This window comes from Macrosteles quadrilineatus, unplaced genomic scaffold, assembly GCF_028750875.1.
Source record: "Macrosteles quadrilineatus isolate MER2022 unplaced genomic scaffold, UCM_ALF_1.0 Scaffold_16__1_contigs__length_3527350, whole genome shotgun sequence".
Lineage (NCBI taxonomy): Eukaryota > Metazoa > Arthropoda > Insecta > Hemiptera > Cicadellidae > Macrosteles > Macrosteles quadrilineatus.
Window position 1 is genome coordinate 2,840,790 of NW_026542609.1, and position 24,230 is coordinate 2,865,019.

General features: G+C 31.9%; 1 protein-coding gene across 1 annotated transcript; it reads left to right on the forward strand.

Moving 5' to 3' along the window:
* Nucleotides 1-8,080: 8,080 nt before the first annotated feature.
* LOC129005128 (low-density lipoprotein receptor-related protein 4-like) lies at nucleotides 8,081-16,212 on the forward strand. The gene is made up of 7 exons (XM_054433944.1): nucleotides 8,081-8,153; nucleotides 9,230-9,502; nucleotides 11,727-11,898; nucleotides 12,394-12,630; nucleotides 13,802-14,038; nucleotides 15,054-15,204; nucleotides 15,882-16,212. The coding sequence occupies exons 1-7, from the start codon at nucleotides 8,114-8,116 to the stop codon at nucleotides 15,978-15,980; spliced, it is 1,209 nt and encodes a 402-aa protein (XP_054289919.1). The 5' UTR covers nucleotides 8,081-8,113; the 3' UTR covers nucleotides 15,981-16,212.
* Nucleotides 16,213-24,230: the final 8,018 nt, after the last annotated feature.

Sequence of the window (24,230 nt, forward strand, 5' to 3'; positions counted from 1 at the left end):
TCGTCCAACGAAATCCATCCACGGGTAGTGTCTCACACATAGCTGTGGAGTATAGCGAGTTACAATCTAAATATATTAAATACACACTTTCTTGATTGGGATCATAATGTTTGCCCATATATCTATTATTGGCTTTAGCGTAACGTGTAGAAATCATACTGACTCCTCCTCTGATTGCACTTTCTATGAACAAATGCATGTCAATATCTTGAAATAATTGTAATTTTATACCAGTCATTCTAAGACAAGCTTCCCATGTTAGTCCTGGAAGTGAATACATATGTACGGGGTCAAGTTTGTAATCCTTTAAACACAGGTCTCTAAATGTCTCAAACACATCAGCCAGTAGCAATACATCTGTTTTAAGATATAAATCATGATATTCTTGTAAATTATGTATATTAAAATGGGTCCAGACATTTTTAGCATGTTCATATTCGATGGGAGAGATATGTTCTTTAGTTAAAGTACTGTAAAATTTTTCAATTGGAGGTAGAGACTCTGCAAACTTATCTGGTCCTGTCATATATTCATAGGGAAATACGCCTTTGCGTTGTAGTAGTGGATTGTCTATGAATCTAAATGTATTTAAATTGGAAGCTAATTTGTATAATGGAAGGGACAGAAAGTTATAGGAATCTAAAAATACTAAATCATCAACAGAGAATGAAATGTACTTTTCCATATCTTTGGCTATGCAATTTAATTTACGATTAAACTTTCCCAAGTGTTGCATAATTAAATGTCCATCGTAATTTTTTAAGTTATGAAAGAATACTGGTATTTTCTTTGTTACTTTATAGTTTAAATTGCAATCATTGTGGGCAGCTCCACGGTATTGGCCATTTGAATGACAATGTTCCCGTACCCTATCAAAATATAGAGGCTTTTCACAAATATGACAATGTGTTGAGTTTTGGAAAGATGCCTCTTGCTCAGGAGTCATTACAAGGGGGATATATATTGCCATTTGATTTTTAATGAAGTCATAAGTCTCAAACAACCTTTCGAAAAACACATCCATAACATTTTCGCCACTATATAACTCTTCAGAAATAATCTTAGAATCTTTTACTACGACAAATGCAAATCCAGATGGAGTATGGTTGTTAGAGTTTATAAAACACTCAAAATCAGCATAAATTACAAATGGGGCTTTAAGTTGATATTTATAATTTTTAAATTGTAATGTATCTTGTTTAGACATTTCCACTCGTTGGACATCAAAGTTTTTACAATATGTTATATGACACTCCAATTTATCTTTGGTGTAAAAATGTTGTAAACAAAACTTGCAAAAATGCTTTTTACTGTTATCTTTTGTTGACCGTAGCATTAACCTATTAAAATCACGAATTAAACAGTAATGTGATTTACGACCTTGTTGTAATAATAATAGATCTATATGAGTGTTACTATTCAGTTTGGTTCTTCTTAATGGATATATAAATTTTTGGTCTTCAACTCCAAATACATTAACACTTATATTATTCTTTCTTTCAAATTGATCTATGTCAGATATTTTTACGGGATATTTTATATTTGTCATGTTCAACTTACCTACGTAGGGTGCATAGTTAGAGACTCTATTAGCATGTTTAGCATTCCTTGGATGTAAAGCTGCTAAAATTGACCAAAGGAAGCATTTATTATCAACATTCTTTATATTTAAAACTGCTTTTGTCAATTTAATACTTTTTGGTGTGGGAATGTATGACTTTGGAGTTAGGGGCTTGTACTTGTAAACGTGCAACTGCCAATATTTAGTGTGGTCATATATCCATCCACTACCTTCCGCTTGATATTTGTGCATAGAAGCGTCAATCTTTAAAAGAGCATTTTCAATTTGAGGCTTTAAATCTCTCTTCTCAATGGTAAGGATAGTAAGGCTTCTGAAATCTGCAATACATTCTTTCTCATTAACTAATTTTCCATTTTGATCTATTGTATATTTTATAAATTTGATTCTCCTTACTAAAGTCCATTTTATTGGTAGAGGACAAGACTGAAGAGTACTTTTAAGTTCAGTTTTAATCGATTCACCGACAAATTTAATCATTGTATATGGACATTTGTTACAAGAATTTACATGTCTTTTAAAATGACCAACAACATTTCTTTTACAGAAATTACAAGTCTTGTGACTTTGTAATATATGAGATTTTAGAGCTATGTTACTATCACAGATTAAATCACATAGTTTACATACCTTCATTTGATGTATCAATTTGTAATGGCGAATAAGGTTGCTTTTTTTGGAGAGCGATGCAAAACAATGTTGACATGTGGTCTTCATTTTTATATATGAAATTAAAAAATAGGTTGGCATCTTCTATATAGTAGAAATTACATTTTTACAATTTAAATTAATGAGAAGTAATAATTCAAATCATAATTCTAAATTTTAATATTCAAAACAATTTTATACAATAATATATGGCAATTAAAATTTTCTAAATCAAAACTAAATTCTAAATCTTAAATAAAAACTCTTTTTAGCAGAATGCTGAGTCTACATTTATACAGAGTTAGTGTTAGTTATATAGAGAAGACTACCTATGAAAAAATTATATAGTGATTGAGATTCGGCTAAGTTTTAAAAAATAACTTGTATATATTTTTGAATCAAAGTCCCCAGTAATTGAGATTCGGCTAAGTTTAAAAAAAATAAGTGACTCAAAGTCCCCAGTGATTGAGATTCGGCTAAGTTTAAAAAAAATAAGTGACTCAAAGTCCCCAGTGATTGAGATTCGGCTAAGTTTTAAAAAAATAAGTGACTCAAAGTCCCAAGTGATTGAGATTCAGCTAAGTTTAAAAAAAAATAAGTGACTCAAAGTCCCCAGTGATTGAGATTCGGCTAAGTTTTTAAATAATAAGTCACTCAAACTTCCCCAGTGAGTATAATTCGGCTAAGTTTTAAAAAAATAAGTGACTCAAAGTCCCCAGTGATTGAGATTCGGCTAAGTTTAAAAAAAATAAGTGACTCAAAGTCCCCCAGTGAGTATAATTCGGCTAAGTTTTTAAATAATAAGTCACTCAAACTTCCCTAGTGAGTATAATTCGGCTAAGTTTTTAAATAATAAGTCACTCAAACTTCCCCAGTGAGTATAATTCGGCTAAGTTTTTAAATAATAAGTCACTCAAACTTCCCCAGTGAGTATAATTCAGCTAAGTTTTTAAGAAATAACTTGTATATATTTTTTACAAGTTCCTTAGTGACCAAAATCAGCCAAGTGTTTAAGAAATGGAATATTAGCTACACTCCTAAGTTAAAAGAAATACAGAGTATGAGTACAAACATCAATTATGCAACCAATTGATCCCATGACCCGACACACGACAACTTATTTCTACTAGGCTTACATATCAAAGACTTACCAAAACAAGAAGATCCAGGTGGAAGAGTGAGTGATGATACTATAGAATCTCCCTTTTTTATATCACAAAATTGTCTAAATTAATTTAAAACTTAACAATTTGAATAATTAAGGTCAATCAATCAAACATATTTGGTAATTGTCTAAACCTACCCTAGACAGACCAGTTTAACCCTTTCAGTGCTAGGCCAATAGTTCATATTTTGTAAGACTTTTAATTCCATTACATGTTGTTGAATTTTAACTGTAATGTTGTCACTATTTTAATAATTATGCTAATTTTGAATAATAAGACAATAAGAAAATATAGAACAAAGATAAATCCCAGTATTTGTAGTAAACATTAAATAAAACTTAGTTTTTGTAATAATTTTCCCAGTTTTCCTATAATTTTGTATGTTCTGATAGCATTCTTTGAAACCAAAATCTCATATAAAATCAAAATACATATAGTTTACAACGTAATATTGAATTTAACTTTGATTTAGTTAGACAAGGTTATCTTAATAACTTATAGCTATTTTAAGAAAAATAATATTTTGCAGCAAAGTCTCTGGAACACATTTATGATCACTGTTGTGTTTCAACTGAAAAATATCATCTAAATAGTCCATGACTAACTAGTGCTGCTACTTAGTAATGCATTGAACAACCATCTGTAGCGCTATCTGTTCGCGATCAGTGGTGTTAGCTTAAATACCAGTTTTTGACTCCTCAGTCTTCAAGCACAGATAGCCGAGAGGGCTAAGGCGTGTGTCACTTGGCCAGTGGCATTCGTCTGCTCGGGGTTCCATCCCCGTCCTGTGTGGCAAATAATTGGTGACCTGTGTGTTTGTAGCGATATACTACAACCGCTGGGGCATAGTGAGGTGTTCATAATCCTTGGGTTTAGACATACACCTCGAAATCATCGGATTGGGCGAATCTTTTAGCTAAGTGGTTGTTAGTGTATCCTATGAACATGCAGGTCACCAATGGCCGTTTTGCTACTTTTTATTAAAAATAACCTTCCTCTCTATATCCCTTAGAGATTTTTAAAAACAACAATATATCGTTTCATAGCACTGAAAGGGTTAAACCAGATTGATGCCAGACAGATTGGCACAAGACAGGCAGAAAATGTTGACAATTGGTTTTAATTAGGGTCATTAGGTACACTCACAGTCATTCGTTAGAGTCAGGCATAATTTACACATAGCCATAGAGCGCCCCCGAGTTCGCGTACAAACCTTGCATGATTTTGAGATATACATGTTCGAATGGATGTGGAATAGAGTTATACAATGGTATTGAACATTTATATAGGCTTGTATAGGCCAAGAGCTGGATTTTTAAAAAAGTGGTCAAAAAAATGAGCCATATTCCAGAAGTATTTTTCAGTATTAAAAAAGTAGAAAATTTATATAGGGGTGTATAGGTCGAGAGCTGGGTCTTTAAAAAAGTGGCCAAAAAAATGAGCCACTCATTTTTCTCATTTTTCCCCTATAAAAAGTGCCCTAAAAGTGCCTCTAAAACGCCGAAAGTGGGGTCATATTCTGGTATTATATCTACTTTCGTTGTTATTTCGTAACCAGCATAGCAACGCATAAGATCCATGTTAATTTTTTCAAATTTTTAAACTCATTGTTTGTGCTTATCTTTGAGCCTATTTAAATTTATAAAGGGATTCTGCACACCTACAGGAAAATAGCTTTCCAACGGTATGCGTAGATTTTCTTTACGATGCACACGAGCTGAGAAAAAAGGTTTTAAAGAAACATGCTTGCCTATTAATATATAGATAGATGTTTTAATAAACAATACAGTAATCTAAACAATTGCACATCTAGTTAAATCTATAAAGATAATAAGGATCACTAACTTTGGAGAAAACCATACGCCGCACACCTATTAACCGTATATTTGAATGAAAGGTCATGATGTAAAACTTCCCCAAAACAGTTTTACTATAAACACTCTCCTAAGGGCACAAAACTTTATTAAAAGACTGTAATCACATCTCAAATATTGAGAATGTAATGATTCAGCTGTTAGATTTGTTTTCATTTTTCGTTTGTTTACTTTCTCTTTCAGTTTATCTTTGGATTCTCTTTATAGATGTTTCCATTACGAGTTGTGTATTAGTTTGGATTCTGCCACATAGTTTAATACACATACCCGAAGGATTTTCATTAAAATGAGCAATTAGTAGGATTGGGATTTGCCTGTGTAATTTGCATAGTAAGTGTGTATGACTATTATTTTACAATAGATTTACAGACCCATTTATCCGCTTAAATATTCTTGCCCCGTTTAGAAGTACGGGCAGAACAACAACTAGTATCTTTAAGAACAATTTAAATTATTAAATGCCAAAACACTAGACAGTTGCTCACTAGTGATGGCTTTCATTCGTTACAAATCTCTATCTTACAATCTGGCCTTGTTTGAGGTATAATCATTGACTATTAGAAACTGAAGTATACATCCCATCTATATGGACCAGCTGTAGCCATTTCTTTTGTTAAAAGAGAACGTAGTTGTGTGAGCCAGTCATAGAATGCGCTAGTGACCCCCAATGTACAATGTACAAATGTACAATGTACAAATGTCAATGTACAATGTTGACTCAAACATTGTAAAATACGTAAGGAAATTTTGTGTTTATATAATAGTACACGATTCAACAAAATATATTACCATTAGAAATGCGGACGCAGCTGGGCATATCTTAATCCAAATATGATTGCATGATGAAATGCATTGTGCAGCTTCCATACTGACTGAGATCAGCTGTATCTTTATTCAGGGTCCTATATTAGAAGGCTAAAAATCAATGACAGGTGGGTCCAGCTTCAAACAATCGCAGTTTTAAGAGCTGTTGGCTTTTTTAAAAGCTACTGGATTTTAAAAAGCTAGAGGCTTTTTAAAAAGCTTCACACTTCTCAAAGCGACAGTCCTTTCAAAAGCTGCATTTTTATAAAGGTCACTAACTTTTCAAAACTGCTGTGGATACAAAGGAACCTGAACTATTATTAATTCCATATATGGGATACTAAAACTTATTGTAGTTTTTTAAATAATATTTTTTAATTCCCCTAAAAGAACCAAAAAACAGAGAGGACTAACGTAAAGCGGCCACATGTGGATCGATAGGGAACAGTTTAGTATTCTGGTTATGCTTCATGTGTCTTTGTTGTTCATGTGGCTTTGTTGTCGACGTGGCTCGTGGAGGTTATATCGAGCCATCGTTTGTACTTAACATGTTTTAATTAACAGCATGCGTCAGATTATTCATAAAATACAATTAACATTTTCGTGCAAAATGTGTTAAAATAAAGTTTAAGCATTTAGTTGAAATTCGTTTATTTAGCCTGGTTGAACAAAAAAAAAAAAAAAACGTTATGTCTTATACCACATAATGTTAGATAAAAGCCTACCTGATGATAATATTTAGAGGTACTATGTTAAATTGATAAAATCCTAAGTCTAATGTTCATAATTGGCAATATCCTAATGTAGTGATTTCTTTGATTTCTGGCAGTATCACAATGTTGACTCAAACATTGTAAAATACGTAAGGAAATTTTGTGTTTTTATAAAATTTTAAGGCTAAGGATGTCTTTCAATAAACTAGTGGATCTAGGGGAAGTTTAGGTAAAGTACACGTTTAATAGAATTTTGGAAGGGCTGATTCCTGACTTTTTCTTAATTACAAATTTTGAATAAATAACAATTTCTTAGCATTGAAGTTCAAAGTTGAAAACTTGCAACCACCATGTCAGCTTATTTGCAGGATTTTATTTATAAAGTTATCTGCATATATAATTACTGAAATAATAACACAGACTACCAATAGTACTAATTAAGTTGTAGAGTGGTTCCGTGTATTATTATTGAGTGATTTTTCCGTTTAAATGTGTTCCCTCGTAAAATCAATAATTCATGTACACCCTTTGTTTCCTTTAGATGCTGTGAATAAAACATGATCTTATCCCTATGGAGAAGCTAGGAGCAAGGGCTTGCCAAGGAGCAGTTGTCGCCTTTCCTTTCGACTATGTTGCTTATTGAATGAAGTAAAAGTCTAAAAGGTATAATCAGAATGGACGTATGGAAGAGATAATCAGTAAAACATCAATACGATGATAATTGATAGGAAGTCAATATTTATGTCTACGAGTGGCCAACTGTCTAGACAATAATATAAAATGTTCTGTCAATACTATTAGGAAAATATCAGTACTTAACACTGGGGAGTAAGCTGATCTGGTGGTAGAGTGTGGGGCTTCAGTGCCTGACGTCCCAGGTTCAAATACCACCAATCACCAATAGATTTTAGCCATGTGATAATGCTGCAACCCTGTAGAACTAGCATGAAATAGACTAGACCTAGAGCGGCCTACGATAAAAATGTGGTACATAAAAACATAAAAAACTGAATATAAACCCAAGATTATGGACATCTATTCTTTTCCTAGAAAAATAGTCCTCCGGTTATTTTTCAATAGTTCCCCCCCCCCAATCAAAACGATAATGATTCACTTAGAATTTCATCATCTATACACAATACAGAAATCGAAACAGTCAACAAATCATTAGTTACCACTTTAAAGATAAACAAACGCTGATTCAGGAGCTAACATTGACGCTTTTTACTATCACCCCGTTTAACAATTTATCTATTGATTAGCCAGCTAAAGCGCGTTGGCCATCAAAGTGGCACTTTGTGTTGGTGCAGTGTTGTGCACTCAGCTAACATGCGGAACTATAAAACTACCATCTGTGTGCTTCTGTCAGGTGAGTTTAGCTGTATCGATTTGTAGCTTAGTGGACCGTATAAATGTAGAGGTCAAACAGCTGCGTGGAGGATGAAATGTATAACAATTTGTTCATTGTTGTTTCTCCTTTAGTGACTGCTTAAGTCTCCTGCTACATGGTGGTTTGTATAATTAGCTTTCATAAATATACATATGTTTATAGCTTCTCCTTGTTTGATGGGTAGCATAGTTAACATAAGTTTTTATATGTAATAGTTTATTATCATTACAATTGTTGATTAAGTTGGGGACGCCACCTAAGTGAGTCTAACCCAAATAGGAGTGAAGGATGAGTGTAGATGGGAGTGAGCTGATCTGTGTAGCTTTTTACTAACAATTTATTAAAACTTACTAAAAAAAGATTAGCTGATTCTTTAGTCAGGATAATTTATTTAAATCCTAATTATCAGGGACAGCTTGGTCCTGTATTGAACCATCAAAAAGCAACTGACTTCTTTTAGGGTCTATGTGGAAAATTGTGTTTGTTAGGTGGGGACTTTAACCTCAGTTACGTAAAACTCAGAACGTAAAAATGTAATTTTTTGGGAGCAATATATTAGTTTGGAGCAAAATCAATTCATTTGAAGTATTATTGGATAAATTAAACATGCCATCTATGTTAGCCTTTATAAATTTGTATGAAATAATTTAAAATGTAATGCATTAAAACATGTTTATTCACTGATCAGGTTAACAGGTTTAGTGTATGAACGAGTTAGCTGTTCATACAATCTCTAAGTTTTTGTATTAAAACAAATTCTTGGTCGTATTATTCAGTGTATTTCAGTGAAAACTCTTAACACACACAGGCACAAGCCCATGTAATATTTTTTATTTTATTTCTATATTGCAATGCTGCTACTGTATCACTATTGTACGATAAAGATTGATTAGATTTTTTTTATTTGCATTACGTTATAGCCACAGATTAATTTGAAAATCCTATCTTGTTAACCCAACTAGAAAAAAAGATTTTAAAAGGTTCAAAGTGAAGATTTACAAACCACATTATCTATATTATACATGTATCTCCTTACTACACAACTTGTTACATAGTTCTTTGCGGAGCATTATCGAAAGAGAAAGAAGCTTTTCTGGAGATATCGGAATATCAGGATGCCACTATCCCTTTGGATATGAAAAGCACAGACATTCAACTGATTCCTATTAATTCTGTATCCAACTCGAGAGCTTCCAGAGCAGAGTCATCTACAGCAAAGCCTGTAGAAGGCAATGCCACTGACATCGCAGTAACTGCTGGGGAACCCACGGAAACTAAGCCAAAGGAACACATCAATTCCACTAGACCGACTTCACACACAATAATTGGTAAGTATTGTTAAAAGATAGTACGAATTGCAGCCCTTTTGGGACCACACCTTTGTAGTATATAATAAGAAAAGAATACAAGTCAAACTTCTAGTTGAAGGAGAATTATTACCTGGTTTGGTTTGGTGGCATTTGTCATGTTTCCAGTTTTATCATATACAGGATGAGTTTTAAATGAGTTCCCCCCCTACTTTTTTCTACATTTCTTAAGATATCAACTCCGGACCACAACAGATCATTGTAGAGTAGTAAGTACTTCATTTTGACTGGGTATAAATTTTGGCCGCCATCTTGGAACCGCCATATTGGATACAAAGTTTTTTTTTCAAATGTAAAGGTAGGGTTGTGACCCATCGTTTTAAACTAGATTTTTATGCTCAATACGATGCTGCAGTTCGTTTTTAAAAATCTTGATCCATTCTAAAGTTATGAGAACTTTTTATAACATTATTTTTAGCCCATTTTAACATTGTGCATTTAGAAACTAAGAACATAATCGCAAAATAGTGCTAGATAAAGACTTATGTATATTATGTGGTGTATACTTATCTCGAATTTTTTAAGAAAAGGTTGGGAAAATAACAATCATTACATGTTTAAATTCATCTTGGCAGATTTTTCTTAACAATAAATTTTGATCTGCTCAAACTATGCTTGAATTAGTAGGCACACTATATACAGCTTTGGTTTAATGGACTACTCGATTCCCGTACGTAGGACGGGCCAACAGCTCGTTTATTATTAAAGGTAACACTCACTCACTCAATTTCCCTCCCATGGCCATTTATGCCCAAAGCGGGATTTGGCCACACCAACAACTCCTCTCGACCATTCCCTATCTTATGCCTCTTTCAATGCTCCCCCCACTTCCAAGATACAAGATACTAGAACTTTATTGTTAGTATACATAATGTGGTACATTATTATATTCCAACTAGTCAACTAACCTTAAACCTGAATGTACACATAATTTATCACAATTTAACTTCTTCACCTTATAATATATTCTAACATTCTATAATTAGGAAATTAAATTCATCTTTAGTCACTAGCCAAAATTCATCTATTGTGAACAAACAGAGCTTAGTTAAAACTTTTTTCAACTTCTTAAAAAAAAAAAATTAAGATGAAAATTTTGAAATTTATTTGGTAGATGGTTCCAAAGTTTTTGAGCAAAAAAGACTGCCAATGCTTGTCGCGTTATGTCATGCCTACTGATATGGATGTTACTTTTACCTCTAGTGTCATATGAGTGAAATTGTTCATTTGTTGTTTTAAAGATATTACCTTTGAAATATAAAAACTTGGTAAACGATTATGCAAGGAACGGTAAGAATCTCAAGATTTTTGAAAGTTTCCTCACAAGATTCCCCAACGCTCAGTCCCGCCATACACTTCTCTGATGTCCTTGGAGACACTATCCCACCATCTCTTCTTGTGCCTTCCTAATGGTCTTTCATTTGTAGCTTTTCTAAGCTTACTTATTTTAATAGTGGACCCCGTTCTCTCCGCAGTGCGTGTCCTGCCCACCTTATTCTTCTTGTGCTACTAAATCACTATCATTACACTGTACAGTGTACATATTCCTTATCTCCATATTATGTCTTTTTCTCCATTATCAATTTTCTTATGCTGAACCATTTTTCTTAACATTTTGTTTTCAATAATATGAAGGTAATATTATTAAGGTATAGTATTAAGGTAAGTTAAAATTACATTTTCGAAAATAAATAAAAGCACGATGAAATTAAAATAAGAATACTCACTCTGAAAGCGAATCGTACTCTCCAAGACACAAGAAACTATTAATATCGTATTGAATGAAGAATATATTATACAGTAAATTATCTGAAAATTACAATGTTAGTCCGATGAATCAACTAACTGTTTTATTCAATACGATAACTGAGGACTGTTGAACGTAGTTGTTTCCAAAAATTATCAATCAACAACGAAGCAGGAATTTCACTATCAAAAAGGTTTGGTTGTTAACTATATTTAGTTATTAATTTTGTTTATTTTTTATTTATATGTTTAACAATATATTTTTTACTCAATAATTACTAAGAATTAGGCTTCTATTGTACTTTTTTTAAATGAGATAGCTATTAAAACTTGACATAGTACAGTTAGAAAGTAAAACAAATTACCACCTACTAGAAAAACATAGTTTTTTGTTGCTCTTATATTGTAATATCAGTACAATTTTTTTTTTTTTTTTTAGATCCATTTTCCATTAAACTACTTAGAGGAGAAACAAATGGGATTTCAGTAACTGACTTGGCTCACTCTAAATCAATCTTGTATTTTAACTACACCCAGTCAAAAACATATAGTGTAGACTACCACTACACGAAGAGAATGGTGTTCTTCACTGCTATGAATGTGATATTTAGGTAAATACTAAATATGTATTTATTCATAACTTGACAGATTAATTTAGGAAAAAATTAATAAAGAAATTCTGTCCATTATCTGAATAAAAGGGTTAAGATTTCTTTTTGATGATTTATTTGACGAGTATTTTGTGAAACCGTTTTTGTTATAAAAATGTTAACAATTACAATGGAAAGGAACAACATGGAAATAAAAAAAACTGTAAACAAATTAGACAACCAATTCATATTGTTCAGTAATGGTTGTATTGTGTGATATTGTTGTATTACTTACTTTGAGGGTGAGGTACTTGAATACAGTACTGCAGGGAAGCTACAACATATAGTTTCCTTTCATAAATTATTTTTAGTAAAATAATTTTTTTGATAAAATTTATCTCTTGAATTAGATGTTATTTATAGCATAACGAAGCAGAATTTACAACTTTAGATATAATTTAATTTTTCTGTCACGAAAGAGAACGAATGGCTCATTCAAGTATTCACAATATTCAGGGACGAGGTAGTTGGTCGTCTAACTCGAGTGAAACCTCCGTCAATCGTTGTATCAGCTGGAGTCGACGGTCCTGTCAGACTGGCTGTAGACTGGGTCCATGACAGACTGTACTGGCTGTCAGACAAACACCAGACTGTAGAGTCGGCCAGTCTAGACGGCGCCAACAGAACCTTGCTGTTTGACAACGTCCAGAACATCACGTTCCCCAACAACCTAGCAGTGGACCCCTACGCGGGGTAAGTCTAAGTGAAGGAAACATTTCAAAAATCTTACTAAAAAGTGAAATTTAAAAGAAATAGTTACTATTCTATAAAAATTTAATAAATTTAGATAAAACGCTCTAAAAAAATAAAAAAAATAAAGAACACACGGTAAACTGTTCTTATGTTAAATATTTTAGATGCTTATAGGCTTTTACCATAATTATCGATACGTGGTATTCGGTTGACGACCATGTCAAAATTGACGAACATTTTCAGGGTGACTTAAGAGTCCATGGAGGCAAGCGGCCATTTTGAATATTTTAAAGCAGCTGCTGAAGAGTTAAGTATCACCCAAAAGTAGTTTTTCAAACACCAAAGTGATTATAATGTAAATATCTAGTATACTGTGAGATTAAAAATTTTGTTTGTTGTTTTGAATGTATTTCCATGGAAGCCAATGGCCATCTTGGATTTCCCTGCCATAAGAGCAATGTTAATTTTGTTATTTTCAAACAGCCGCTGAATAGTTATTTACCACCTCAAAATATTTTTTATACCAAAGTGATTGTAATTTCAATATTTAGTAAACAGGGGGATTAGAAATTTGCTTAGTAGTTTTTTAATTGTTTTATGAGTTACCCTCACAGTTAACGTATCATGATTTCCGTCACTGTGTTCACGTGATACGTAAACTGTGCGGAAGTGACGTCAGCCCACGATGGCACTACACACCGAGGCCGAAACATCAGAACCAAAGTGTTCCGTAGGTTTTTTTTATGCCAGTGGCATCTTACAAGATGTCAACGTGAGAATAAAGTTTTGAATAAGGTTCACAAGCTAATTTAAGTTGAATAAGTCACTGTTATAATGCCTATAGACTACATTAAAGCATGTTTACTAATTGGAAAGATTTTTTTGGATATGCAGTATCATTCGTATCATTGCAGTTCTTAGCCTCTTGAGAGAAAAAAACTAACAGTGTAAAAAATGTAAAGTGAATCTCTTATGTATTGAAATCTGTGGAATAGGTGTATTGTATCTGTATCAAGGTATTTCATACTCTACTGCACGAGTATTTAGAAAGCACGTGTCCTCCTTCGGACGATTAAGTCAAGTAAAATTTCTCGCCATTTCTGTGTGGTATAACCTCACCTAGTGGGTGTTTACCACGTGTCAACATTATTAAGCCAAATGTGTCTTTCAGGTACCTGTTTCTGGTGAGCAACCACTCCGTGTTCCGAGCAGATCTGGATGGAGCCAACCTGACACGTTTACAACTCCCAGCAGAAGACACCAGAGGAGTCAAGTGTCTGGCGTTGGATCTCCGTCAGCGCCGAGTCTACTATAGTGGCAAGGAGGGAAACCCTCTGTCTGGCATTCCTTACATTGCATCCTGCAACTATGAGGGTGGTGAAGGTCGAGACCATCCCCTGGCTTACAAGTATGACTTCAATCTAAGTATCTAGAGATAACCTTCATAAAACCACATATGCGGTTCGCCTTTTGCATTTTGAATACGTTTTAAGGTCTTAGAGTATTTTTCTAGAATGTTTGAATTTTTTTCTCTCCACTGTAAGTTTTTTGTAAGGGAATGGTCCAAACCCTGGTCTTGCAATATCCAAGGTTGACCTGTTGTTTGAAATAATTGTTAATTGGTAGCCCAATGACAAATTACATCTATGTATGGTGACAGTCTAGGAATCGAACCATCGACCTTCAGATTTGAAATCGAGCGTTATAAGCATTCGGTTACTCACTCATATATCTATATTTTATTTTGGAGCACATTAAGCTAAGAAAGTGCATGAGAAAGCAAACCAAAGCAAGACCAAAATGCACTTCAGGTCTGAAGTAGTGATCACTTGACAGTACAGTCCACCTCACTGTACCGGCTTACAACCTTGTTTTTCGGATACGTTCCACGCCACCAAGGCTTCTGGGACGGGAGAATGCAGAGTTTAAAAACTAAGCCAACCAATTAAAAAAAATTGTAGTTCAAACAACGGTTGAAAACAATAGAATTTAATAAGTCGCAATACTTAACATAGTACATTGAATAGTACATTATTAGTGTACAAATCAACCAAAGATCAAAAGTAGATATATCTGGACAGTAAGTAAAATACACTTTGAATTATTCTGTGAGAAACATTTTATAAGAAGTAATAAAATTCGAAATATATCTATTTGTCAAGTGAAACATGCTGTAGAATGTATAAAACGAACATAAATGCATCGTGATGATTGTGTTTTTGAATTTTTTCAGAATCATTACTAAAACTATGTCTTTAAGTCTTCTAACTATTCAAACTAAGTATTAACTGGTAAAAAAATTAAAATATTACTTCTTCAATCAACTTCAGTCAATATATGACAGCTTCTTTCTTACTCCTAAGAAAACTGAATGGTTCATGCAATATGGAAACCACCATGTTTATTCTAAGTTTGGTTTTCAGATGGAACGATATATTTGCTTTGGACGTGTTCCGGGACACACTGTACTTCGCTAGCTACAGACCGAAGCTGCCGGATAAGTTATACAGTGTGGACCTTACACAGGCAAAACTGACACCTAAATATCTACAGACTGTTGATACTACAAATGGGGTAGGTCTACGTTATTCATGCTATATATTTGTACTATAATAGACCCTGGCCCAAAAAGTTTGCTATAGAAAGACAAGTAATTAAAAAAAGATACATACTGGAAATAATTTTGAACAGCAGATGAAAATACTATTTAGTCTGGTTATATTAACACGTGAACACATTCAAAAGTATAAACTTTAAAACCAAAGATTTAAGTATAATATAATATATCCTATCTGTAGCTTCTCCTTTTCTGGGTTACTAATCTTAGGTGAGGTCCATGACACTCAGATAATATTATATACATTTCTCGAGTTTTATTTTTAAGTTGTAATAAAAGTAAATTTTTTATATTTACAAAACGGTTTTTAAGTAGTTTGTAGAAGGTGCGTAATTAAAAGAGAGTAGGCATACATGGCAGCCAATTTTAGGTTTATTTCAAAGAAATTAGTCTTAAAAAGAAACCTCATTAAACAAGGTGACACTATTGGTGACACTGCTTTATTATTTTTAGGTTTTTGAAAATATTCTTGTCCGTGAACTGTAAATACTGTATTGCTATGGAAGTTTTAATCTAATAAAAATTGTAACAAAGTCGATATAGAATGTAAAAGCATTAAACATTAAAGAAGGATTAAACATAACCTTGTACACTTTCATATGGTTGAATTTTATTTTTATATATACATTTCCAGGATCTATGGAGTATCAGAATTTATCATCCTGGAGTTCAGCAGGACCCTAGAGGCAAAAACTGTTCCGATGGCAACCTAAACGAGAAACTTGGAGCTTAAAACTAGTTCAAAGCTTTAACTTACACTACAAACTTACGAAAATATAAAGTTATACACTCGCACATTCCTACTTATACAGCTGAATATTCATTAAATGTGTTGAATTTCACATGCACCATTGACAGTTTTCGTTTTACATGATTAAAACTATGTATAATAGCATACTTTCCCAATGTTGATGCTTATCTTCAAGAAGTGTTAACATTGGTTTCAATATAACATAAAAAAGAACTGCACCAATATAAAAAATATATTTTTATGATGCCAGAATAGCTGGGGGAAGGCACTATAAGAAATTATAAAATATTGGTGTGGTTCTTATTTTAAATTAAATTTGATGCTTGTATTTAATAATAGTTACGTATTATGTTTAGTCTGTAACTGTTTATCACCTTATATCACACCCAGTAAATTTAAAGAGAACAACACACAAATTTATTTTTGTTAACGAGTAATAATTAATTGAAAAATAACCAACCAATTTACATAATGTTTATTAATATATCAATATTTAGAAAAACACAAGCGTCTTATATGCTCTATGGACCGCAGAGTAAGAGTGTTTTAATATTGCAGATTAACTGCACAGTAAATGTAAATGTGTTATGATGCAACTTTTGATAGAAAAATAAACCTTTTATATGTCTGTAAATTTTAAAACTTATAATTAAAGCCATGGTTTAGGTGATATGATAGCTGTGAGAAAATATACACAAATTATCAAAACAATTACTGTAAATATAATTATAAATATTTTATGAGTTTTCACTGAAATTCCTTTTTGGGAAAATACAGTCCATGAAACTAGGACAGAAATAATTGTAATCCATATTTCATTACAGTGTTCACCATTGAGATGTAAGCTGCTTATGAATACACTGTGGTTAACTAAAACTGTGGATCAAAATTGTTTCTGTTATTTAGACAACTATGCTATATTAGCTTAGAGATTGGTTGGAATATACTCAGGTTATATTTGTTTTACATATATATGTATTTTATTTATGCATTCACTATAGCTGTGAATAAGCAATCTGCGGGAATAATTGGAATACTAATTAGTTTTAACTCATGTTTCAATGAACGGTTCAGGCCTTTGAGAGATGAATGAAATGCATTTTGTCTAATCATTGCTAAAATCCTGTTATAATTCCTATTAAAATCAATTTGCGATCGAAAAAACTACTATTATAAGAGTATTTGTTTGTGCAAGTCAAACATCCCATTACTCTCAATTACTGGTTATTCAAATTATATTTAGTAATTATTTCCCGAAAACATAAATGAGTCCTATTACCCTATCACCTGCATGTGTGACAAATTATTTTATGGTTACTGTGAGATTGTTTTGTTGTAAAATAATGTTGATATTTTTTTTTACTTGGCACTTTTTTAGTCTTCTATAAATACATAAGCATATTCGACAACTAAAATGTTGAAGAATTTTTTATCTTAATACCAAGAAACATATAGTAATACTATGTAAGATAAAATATTATACAGAATATAAATCGATATTCAAAGATCACTAAGTTTTTAACCACATACTGCAGACAATGGTAAAACTCGGATCCAAAGCTCACAACAATACCCATTGTAAACATCGTACAAATGATGGCATCGTCCCAATATCGCTTTTACATTTCACAATAGAAATATCAAAACCGTTTTGTCATTACTTTGGTTTTCACATGTCCGAATGTATCTATCTCCAAATGACGTATTCTGTTTTGTCATATTCGGTTACCAATTATAAACAATGGTACATTTGCTTGTTATAAACAACATGGCCTTTAGGCATTGGTTACGTTCCTGTTTTCCATTCATTAGTGTAACGTTAATAAGCATAGAATGTTTCCCTTTGTTGTTTACTTTGACAAGAAATATGAATAAAAACAGGCCTAAAACCTATTTCTACCTTTCAAATTCCCTTTAATTACTTTATTCGGGTTACAAGAGAAATATGGAAATAATACAAATTATGTAAATTAAACTTTCAATGTGTTGTAAGCATAACATCTAAGTAAGAAAATCTAGATTGTGTTTCAGAAAGTAAATTTGTATCTTATAACTAACTTGAGGTTGATTATATGGTTTTTAGTAAATACAAAACATTACTCATAGTTGTCCAATAAATCTTAGCTATAAGTATCTTACTTATGATTCAGAGAGTAAAAAAAATAATACTGTAAAATCAAATAATGACTTTCAGTTATGTATTTTATGTCAGCATTTCGTTTAGTGAAAGTGAACATCAGACAATCTAATGTCTGTGTAATATTTTCTAATGTAAGACATTACTATTGGACGTTCAGTATTTTTCACTGTGGTTCTAAAAATACACGCGGAAAGTGGAAAATCTATTAAAATAAAATTCACAAGATATAACATAGTACTACATATAAAAAAATATAAAATCATATACTCATTGTCAAGCAATATTTATCTTCACTATACAATCAAGGAAATATCACAACCGGCAAATATTTCATCTAGAGTCTTGGGGGGTGTGCTGGTCTAGTGGTAGTGAGCAGGAATTTGGACCCTGAGGTTCCGGGTTGAAATCCCATAAATCACCAAAGGATGTTATGTAAGTGATAATGTCGCAGCCCCTAAGTCCAGCCTGAAGTAATGTGAAAAACTATTCCGGAAAAAATATATACTGTAGTCTTGTTTTGTAGCGTAAAAATGAAATCACTACCGTAACATAAAAAAATAGCATATCTGCGCTATCATCTAGAAAATTTCCGGGACAGCTTATTAATTTTTAACAGTTACAGATGGAGCTATGCAAGATGGTATACTTTCACTGGGCATAAAACCCTATTTTAATCAAACTTCAATGAGCCGCTACCACTTCAGGGGTCGGCCCAAAAGGAGTCGGAAGAAAATCTTAAATAGAAGCATAGGTTGTTAAGTACATTAAGTTAAAGTTTTTGTTAGTAAAATACAATGCTGAAACCCCGAACTCAAACGGACAACCGAGTCAAAAATGGCAGCTATCCAAAGATTCGTCGAATTTGCAATGCTTATTATAGACAGACTATTCTGAGGCACCCTCTAGAAGTCAGAAGAAAATCATAAACTTATGCATGAGTCGATATAGACATCAAATTGAAGGTCTTAATTAGTAGAATACAATGCCACAAATTTTAACTCAACAGAGAGTAAAAAATTGCAGTCGTTCAAATATTCAAATAAGATTCAAGATATCTTTGAACGGCTGCCATTTTGACTCGGTTGTTTTTTTTTAGTTCAAATTTACGGCATTTTATCCTACTAACAAAGAACTTAAATTTAATGTGCATATCAAACTATGCTTCTATTTAAGATTTTTTCCGACTTCTTGTGGGCCACCCCCCTGAAGTGGTAGTGGCTCATTAAAGTTGTAGTAAAATAGGGTTTTATGTCCAGTTAACTTGAATAGTTCTATCTATAACAGGTTAAAAAATATTAAGCTGTCCTTGGACTTTTCACCACCCCTGTATCGTATAGCATACTTAAGAAACGCCTAAGATAAATTGTTGTGGCCAAGTTTATGTAATCTGTTGCTGTTCTGCAAATGAGAAAACCGAGGTGTTATATTTTGTAAGAACAATCTCTGCAAGTTTATGCTGCAATAAAGTGGAGTAATGTTTCACCATTTTGAGATTCGAGAACAATTTAAAAATATATATTAAAAAAGTTGAAGACAAATGTATCGTGTTGTATTTGATAAGCAAAAGGACCAATTGAGTTGATTTAAAATATTTTCATTCGAAGTAAAAATGTATCGTTCGCATATTAATTTGCTACCCGACTATAGAACAAAATTTTGCATTTTAACATTATTTGATAACTCAGCTAGCCGTAGTTTGGCCAATACTGTAGGATACATAAATGTTTTTTTGTAAATTTTAAGTTGGTTGGAAAAGCGTAAAACTAGTTTTCTTAAGGAAGAAAATTGATCGACCCAATTATAGAATATAATAATATCCGTCATAGAATTGTGCCACAAGTTGAAGTGTTATGCAGGATTGTACTGTTTTTATAAATCAACATCGATCATCTTCCTTAGATTTGGCAATTACAGTAATTTATTTGCACGGAGTAGAAGATTATGATAGAATATTACAATTTTAAAAACTAATATCTGGTTACAAAACAAGGATTTGTCTGATAAGTAAATAAAGGGTTAATAGTTATTTTTAAAACAATAAGTAAATAAAACACTTACATTTTTGGTTAGTAAAATCAACTATTAAATTATCTGGTGGAAGATAGTCAGTGGCTTCCTAATAGTGTAGGCCTACTTACCACACACTTACTCATTTCCCCCGAAAATTAAGAAAATATGATAATAATAAAAATTGGGAGTTGCTAAAGTTAATGAACTATTTTAGTCACCAATAAAACACCTTAGGATTTCTAAATTATTCCTATAAAATGAATCTATACAGGGTGTTTCAAAACAGTCTCCTGAAACTCTTTGGTCATGTTCCTTAGGTCAAAACAAACAAAGAATATCATATAAACATGTGCCCTATCTTGCTTCGTTTTCCGTTAAGTGTATGTATTTTTTACATAACTTCGTAACGACGGTACAAACAGAAAATCTATACTTGTATGACTAATAAAAACTATTATTATTATAATTTCAAAATGGCAGCCATTTTTTATTTTTCAAAGATTATTAACTCAATAACCATAGGATTTAAAAAAAGTTAAAAAAAAAGCAAAAAGGATAGAAGTTTAATTCACTTTACAGAAATGTACCTTTATATAGGGTCATATCATAACACAAAAAACTGAGAGAAATAAAAAATTGGCCAAATTCAATGATTTAGGTATTACCATTGACTATTGGATACAGAAGTATTAATTGTTGTATTAATAGTCAAAGGTATTGCCTTAATAAAAATGAAGTTTTCTCCGTTATTTGTATTATGACCCCATAGAAATTAAACATTTCTGTAAAGTGAATTAAATTTTTATCCTTTTTGTCTTTTGTAACTTTTTTTAATCCTATGGTTATTAAGATAATAATTTTTTTATAATTTAGAAACTTGAAGCTATGCAAAAAGAATTGTTTCTATTAGTAATCATACACGTATAAACTTTAAGGTTGGTACCGTGGTTCCAAAGTTATGGGAAGGTATGTAAAAAATACATACACACTTTCAGACTGAAACGAAGCGACATAGGGCATATGTCTATATGAAATTAAAATTTTTTGTTTGTATTGACCTAAGGAACATGACCATGGAGTTTCAGGAGAGAGTTTCGAAACACCCTGTATGTATATAAAATGCGTTGGATTACAAAAACAAAATCCTTAGGTAAACTTTCGTTATTTGTAGGCTTTATGGTGCATACATCTATTTCTGATTTGAATGAAAATAGTTCTTTACAATGAAATTTTATAAAATGTTCAATCAGCGTAAAATATGTTTTGCAAGAACACCTTCAGTGAAACATCACTTAACAAGCAAGAAGCTGTGCAGCGAGTATGACAAATCGGATTCTGTTTTGACAACGCCGTTTCCGTTTCATCAATTTCAGAGAGGAGGAAACGTATTTTAAATTTCGTGTTCCATTCTTCTAACGGTAAAGTATTCGCTTATTCCAAATATTTCCGAAACCTTAAAACATACAACTCTAGTAAATATTAAATGCCTTTAGATTAATTAGTTTAATTTAATTGTCTGGATTTATGTCGAAAATACGATGTATGATAAATGTTAAACTTTATTTAAGGGTGATTTTGATAACGTGATATAGGCCTACCTTTCATTATGTTGGATCTACTGGTCCAGTAGATTTAGCATCGTTTTTGCTCTAAAAATAATTTCATTGCAACCAACATAATGAAAGGTAGCCCTATATCACGTTATCAAAATCATAGGGCTACCTTTCATTATGTTGGTTGCAATGAAATTATTTTTAGAGCAAAAACGATGCTAAATCTACTGGACCAGTAGATCCAACATAATGAAAGGTAGGCCTATATCACGTTATCAAAATCACCCTAAAATAAAGTTTAACATTTATCATACATCGTATTTTCGACATAAATCCAGACAATTAAATTAAACTAATTAATCTAAAGGCATTAAGTATTTTAGACTTATAAACCAATACCTACAGCATAGAAAATATAACATGACATATTAACAAATTATGAATTTTAAACGAATTTTAGTTAAACATTGTTTGTTTTGGTTTGTGTTTTGTTTTGGTTGTGACGTAGAGGTAAGTTTAGAAGTAGGCTAGAGTTTTATAAACAACAACCCTTGGGAAATAACCTTACTTTGAGCCACACACAGGCATATGGTTTGCTGCGTTTATATGTTATGTAATATCAAGGTATAAAAAGTTATTATAATTTAAATATCTAGTAAACTGTGAGATTAGAACAATAATTGTTCTTTGTAGTTTTGAATTGTTCTCCAAGGGAGTCCATGGAAGCTAACGAACATCTTGAATTTACCCGCCTTAAAAACAATGGTATGGTTGTCTTTGAACTTTGAACATAAGTTTTTGTTGAACATAGGTTGTTTGAACATAGGTTGTTTGAACATAGGTTGTTGAGCATATGTTGTCTTTTAACATGGTTGAACATAGGCTGTTTTAAATTTAGTTAATTTAAAATAGCTGCTAAAGAGTTATTTACCATATCAAAATATTTTAGTGATTGTAATTTAAATCCTATACTCTAAGACAAGCACGTCCAAGGATTTTTTAAAAATTATTATGGGTTATTTAGCCACGAGAAATCGGTTGGAGTTGGTCACAAGGCACGAAAAAATCCAGTTTCCACCTTACAGCCCTTTGAAGTGCCCACGTTATGGTCAATACCTTTTTGTAACTGCAGTTAATAAAAACAGCTGATTCAGGTTATTTTCATTGCAATATAAGTATTTATAAAGTTGTGTTGAAACACTTCATATAAACTTAAAAATGTTCATTTTGATTACCGAACGTAATAAATATCTTTAATTTAGCTAATTATATTATATAATAAATTTAATGTTTTATTCGGTCTCCTGGTACTATCTAGTAAACTGTGAGATTAAAAAGTTTGTTTGTACTTTTTAATTGTTTTACAAAGCCAAAATTTCCGCAAGAAATGAGAATTTATAGAATAGAGTTTTGCTCAAATCGTTGCCTATATCAAAATATAATAATACTATTTTGTTTTCCATTAACCTTTTGGACAAAATACGTTTGGATAGTTTTATACCCATTATAACTATGAAATCCAGAGATTGAAACTTATTTATAAATCTAAATGTACACACTACTTACTATTGCCAACAACAAGATTTATTTAACCGGCGATTGTAAATAAGATTCCATAAATACGATTTTCTCGCCTTAATAGGAAACAATTTAACTAAACACTTATTTTCTATGTCAGCTCACTAATTTAACAAAGTTTTGCAGTTTATGTTAAAAGGGTTTCTTCGATATTTTGTTGATTAAATTTGAAAACACTTCGGACAATAAATTTGGGAGACTGGCCGCTTTTAATTTACTGTGGGATATTTGATGTTGGTTAACACTTTATTTATAAAGTTAAATAAAAGATCTTACTTGCTTTGGAAACTACCAATATCAGTTCAATGTTTATTTAAATAAGCAGAAATAATTATGTATAAGACCGTTTGTCCTCTAAAGTTGAATCGAAAAATTGTGAAACAATGTTTTTGTAACATTTCTTAAAAGTAACAGGTGCAATGATAACTACAGTATAAATGAGTGTAAAACTTAAGTGGGTGTTCAGTAAACTTATAAACATTTGTTTCTTACTCTTACGTTTGAGAATTACTGATCTGTGTTTTACCTAACAAAATGTGTTTCGATAATGATAAAAAATCTCATGAACATGTTTTGTTACGTTCAAGAAAATTGTTTTTACAATTCTGAGACTGAGTCATTAGGCTATTACAGACTGTTTACACATCTCTTAGGGGAAAATTAAATATATTTTTTTTTTTTTAATAAAAGAAAACGTATTGCTTGGTCAGTGAACCGTTCTCTCGAGCTCAATATAAATAAATCTTGAAACTCGACTTCTCTGAGATAATGTTTAGTGGTTTCAGGTAGAATTTACAACAGAGAGTAATCAGTTCTATGTTTTTTTAAACACAGACGGTATTATACTAATAGATCAAGGTAAACATATTTTTATAACAACTTGAAGAGTTTATTTTTGCAATCTTTGTATGTTTCGTTTTTTTCAGAAAAACATTTTATGATTTTTTTACT

Excerpts from the sequence above, each read along its gene's own strand:
- LOC129005128 (XM_054433944.1), top strand. The coding sequence starts at position 8,114 with ATGCGGAACTATAAAACTACCATCTGTGTGCTTCTGTCAG. Across the intron at positions 11,899-12,393 it reads GCTATGAATGTGATATTTAG|GGACGAGGTAGTTGGTCGTC; the intron begins GTAAATACTAAA and ends CACAATATTCAG. Across the intron at positions 15,205-15,881 it reads CTGTTGATACTACAAATGGG|GATCTATGGAGTATCAGAAT; the intron begins GTAGGTCTACGT and ends ATACATTTCCAG.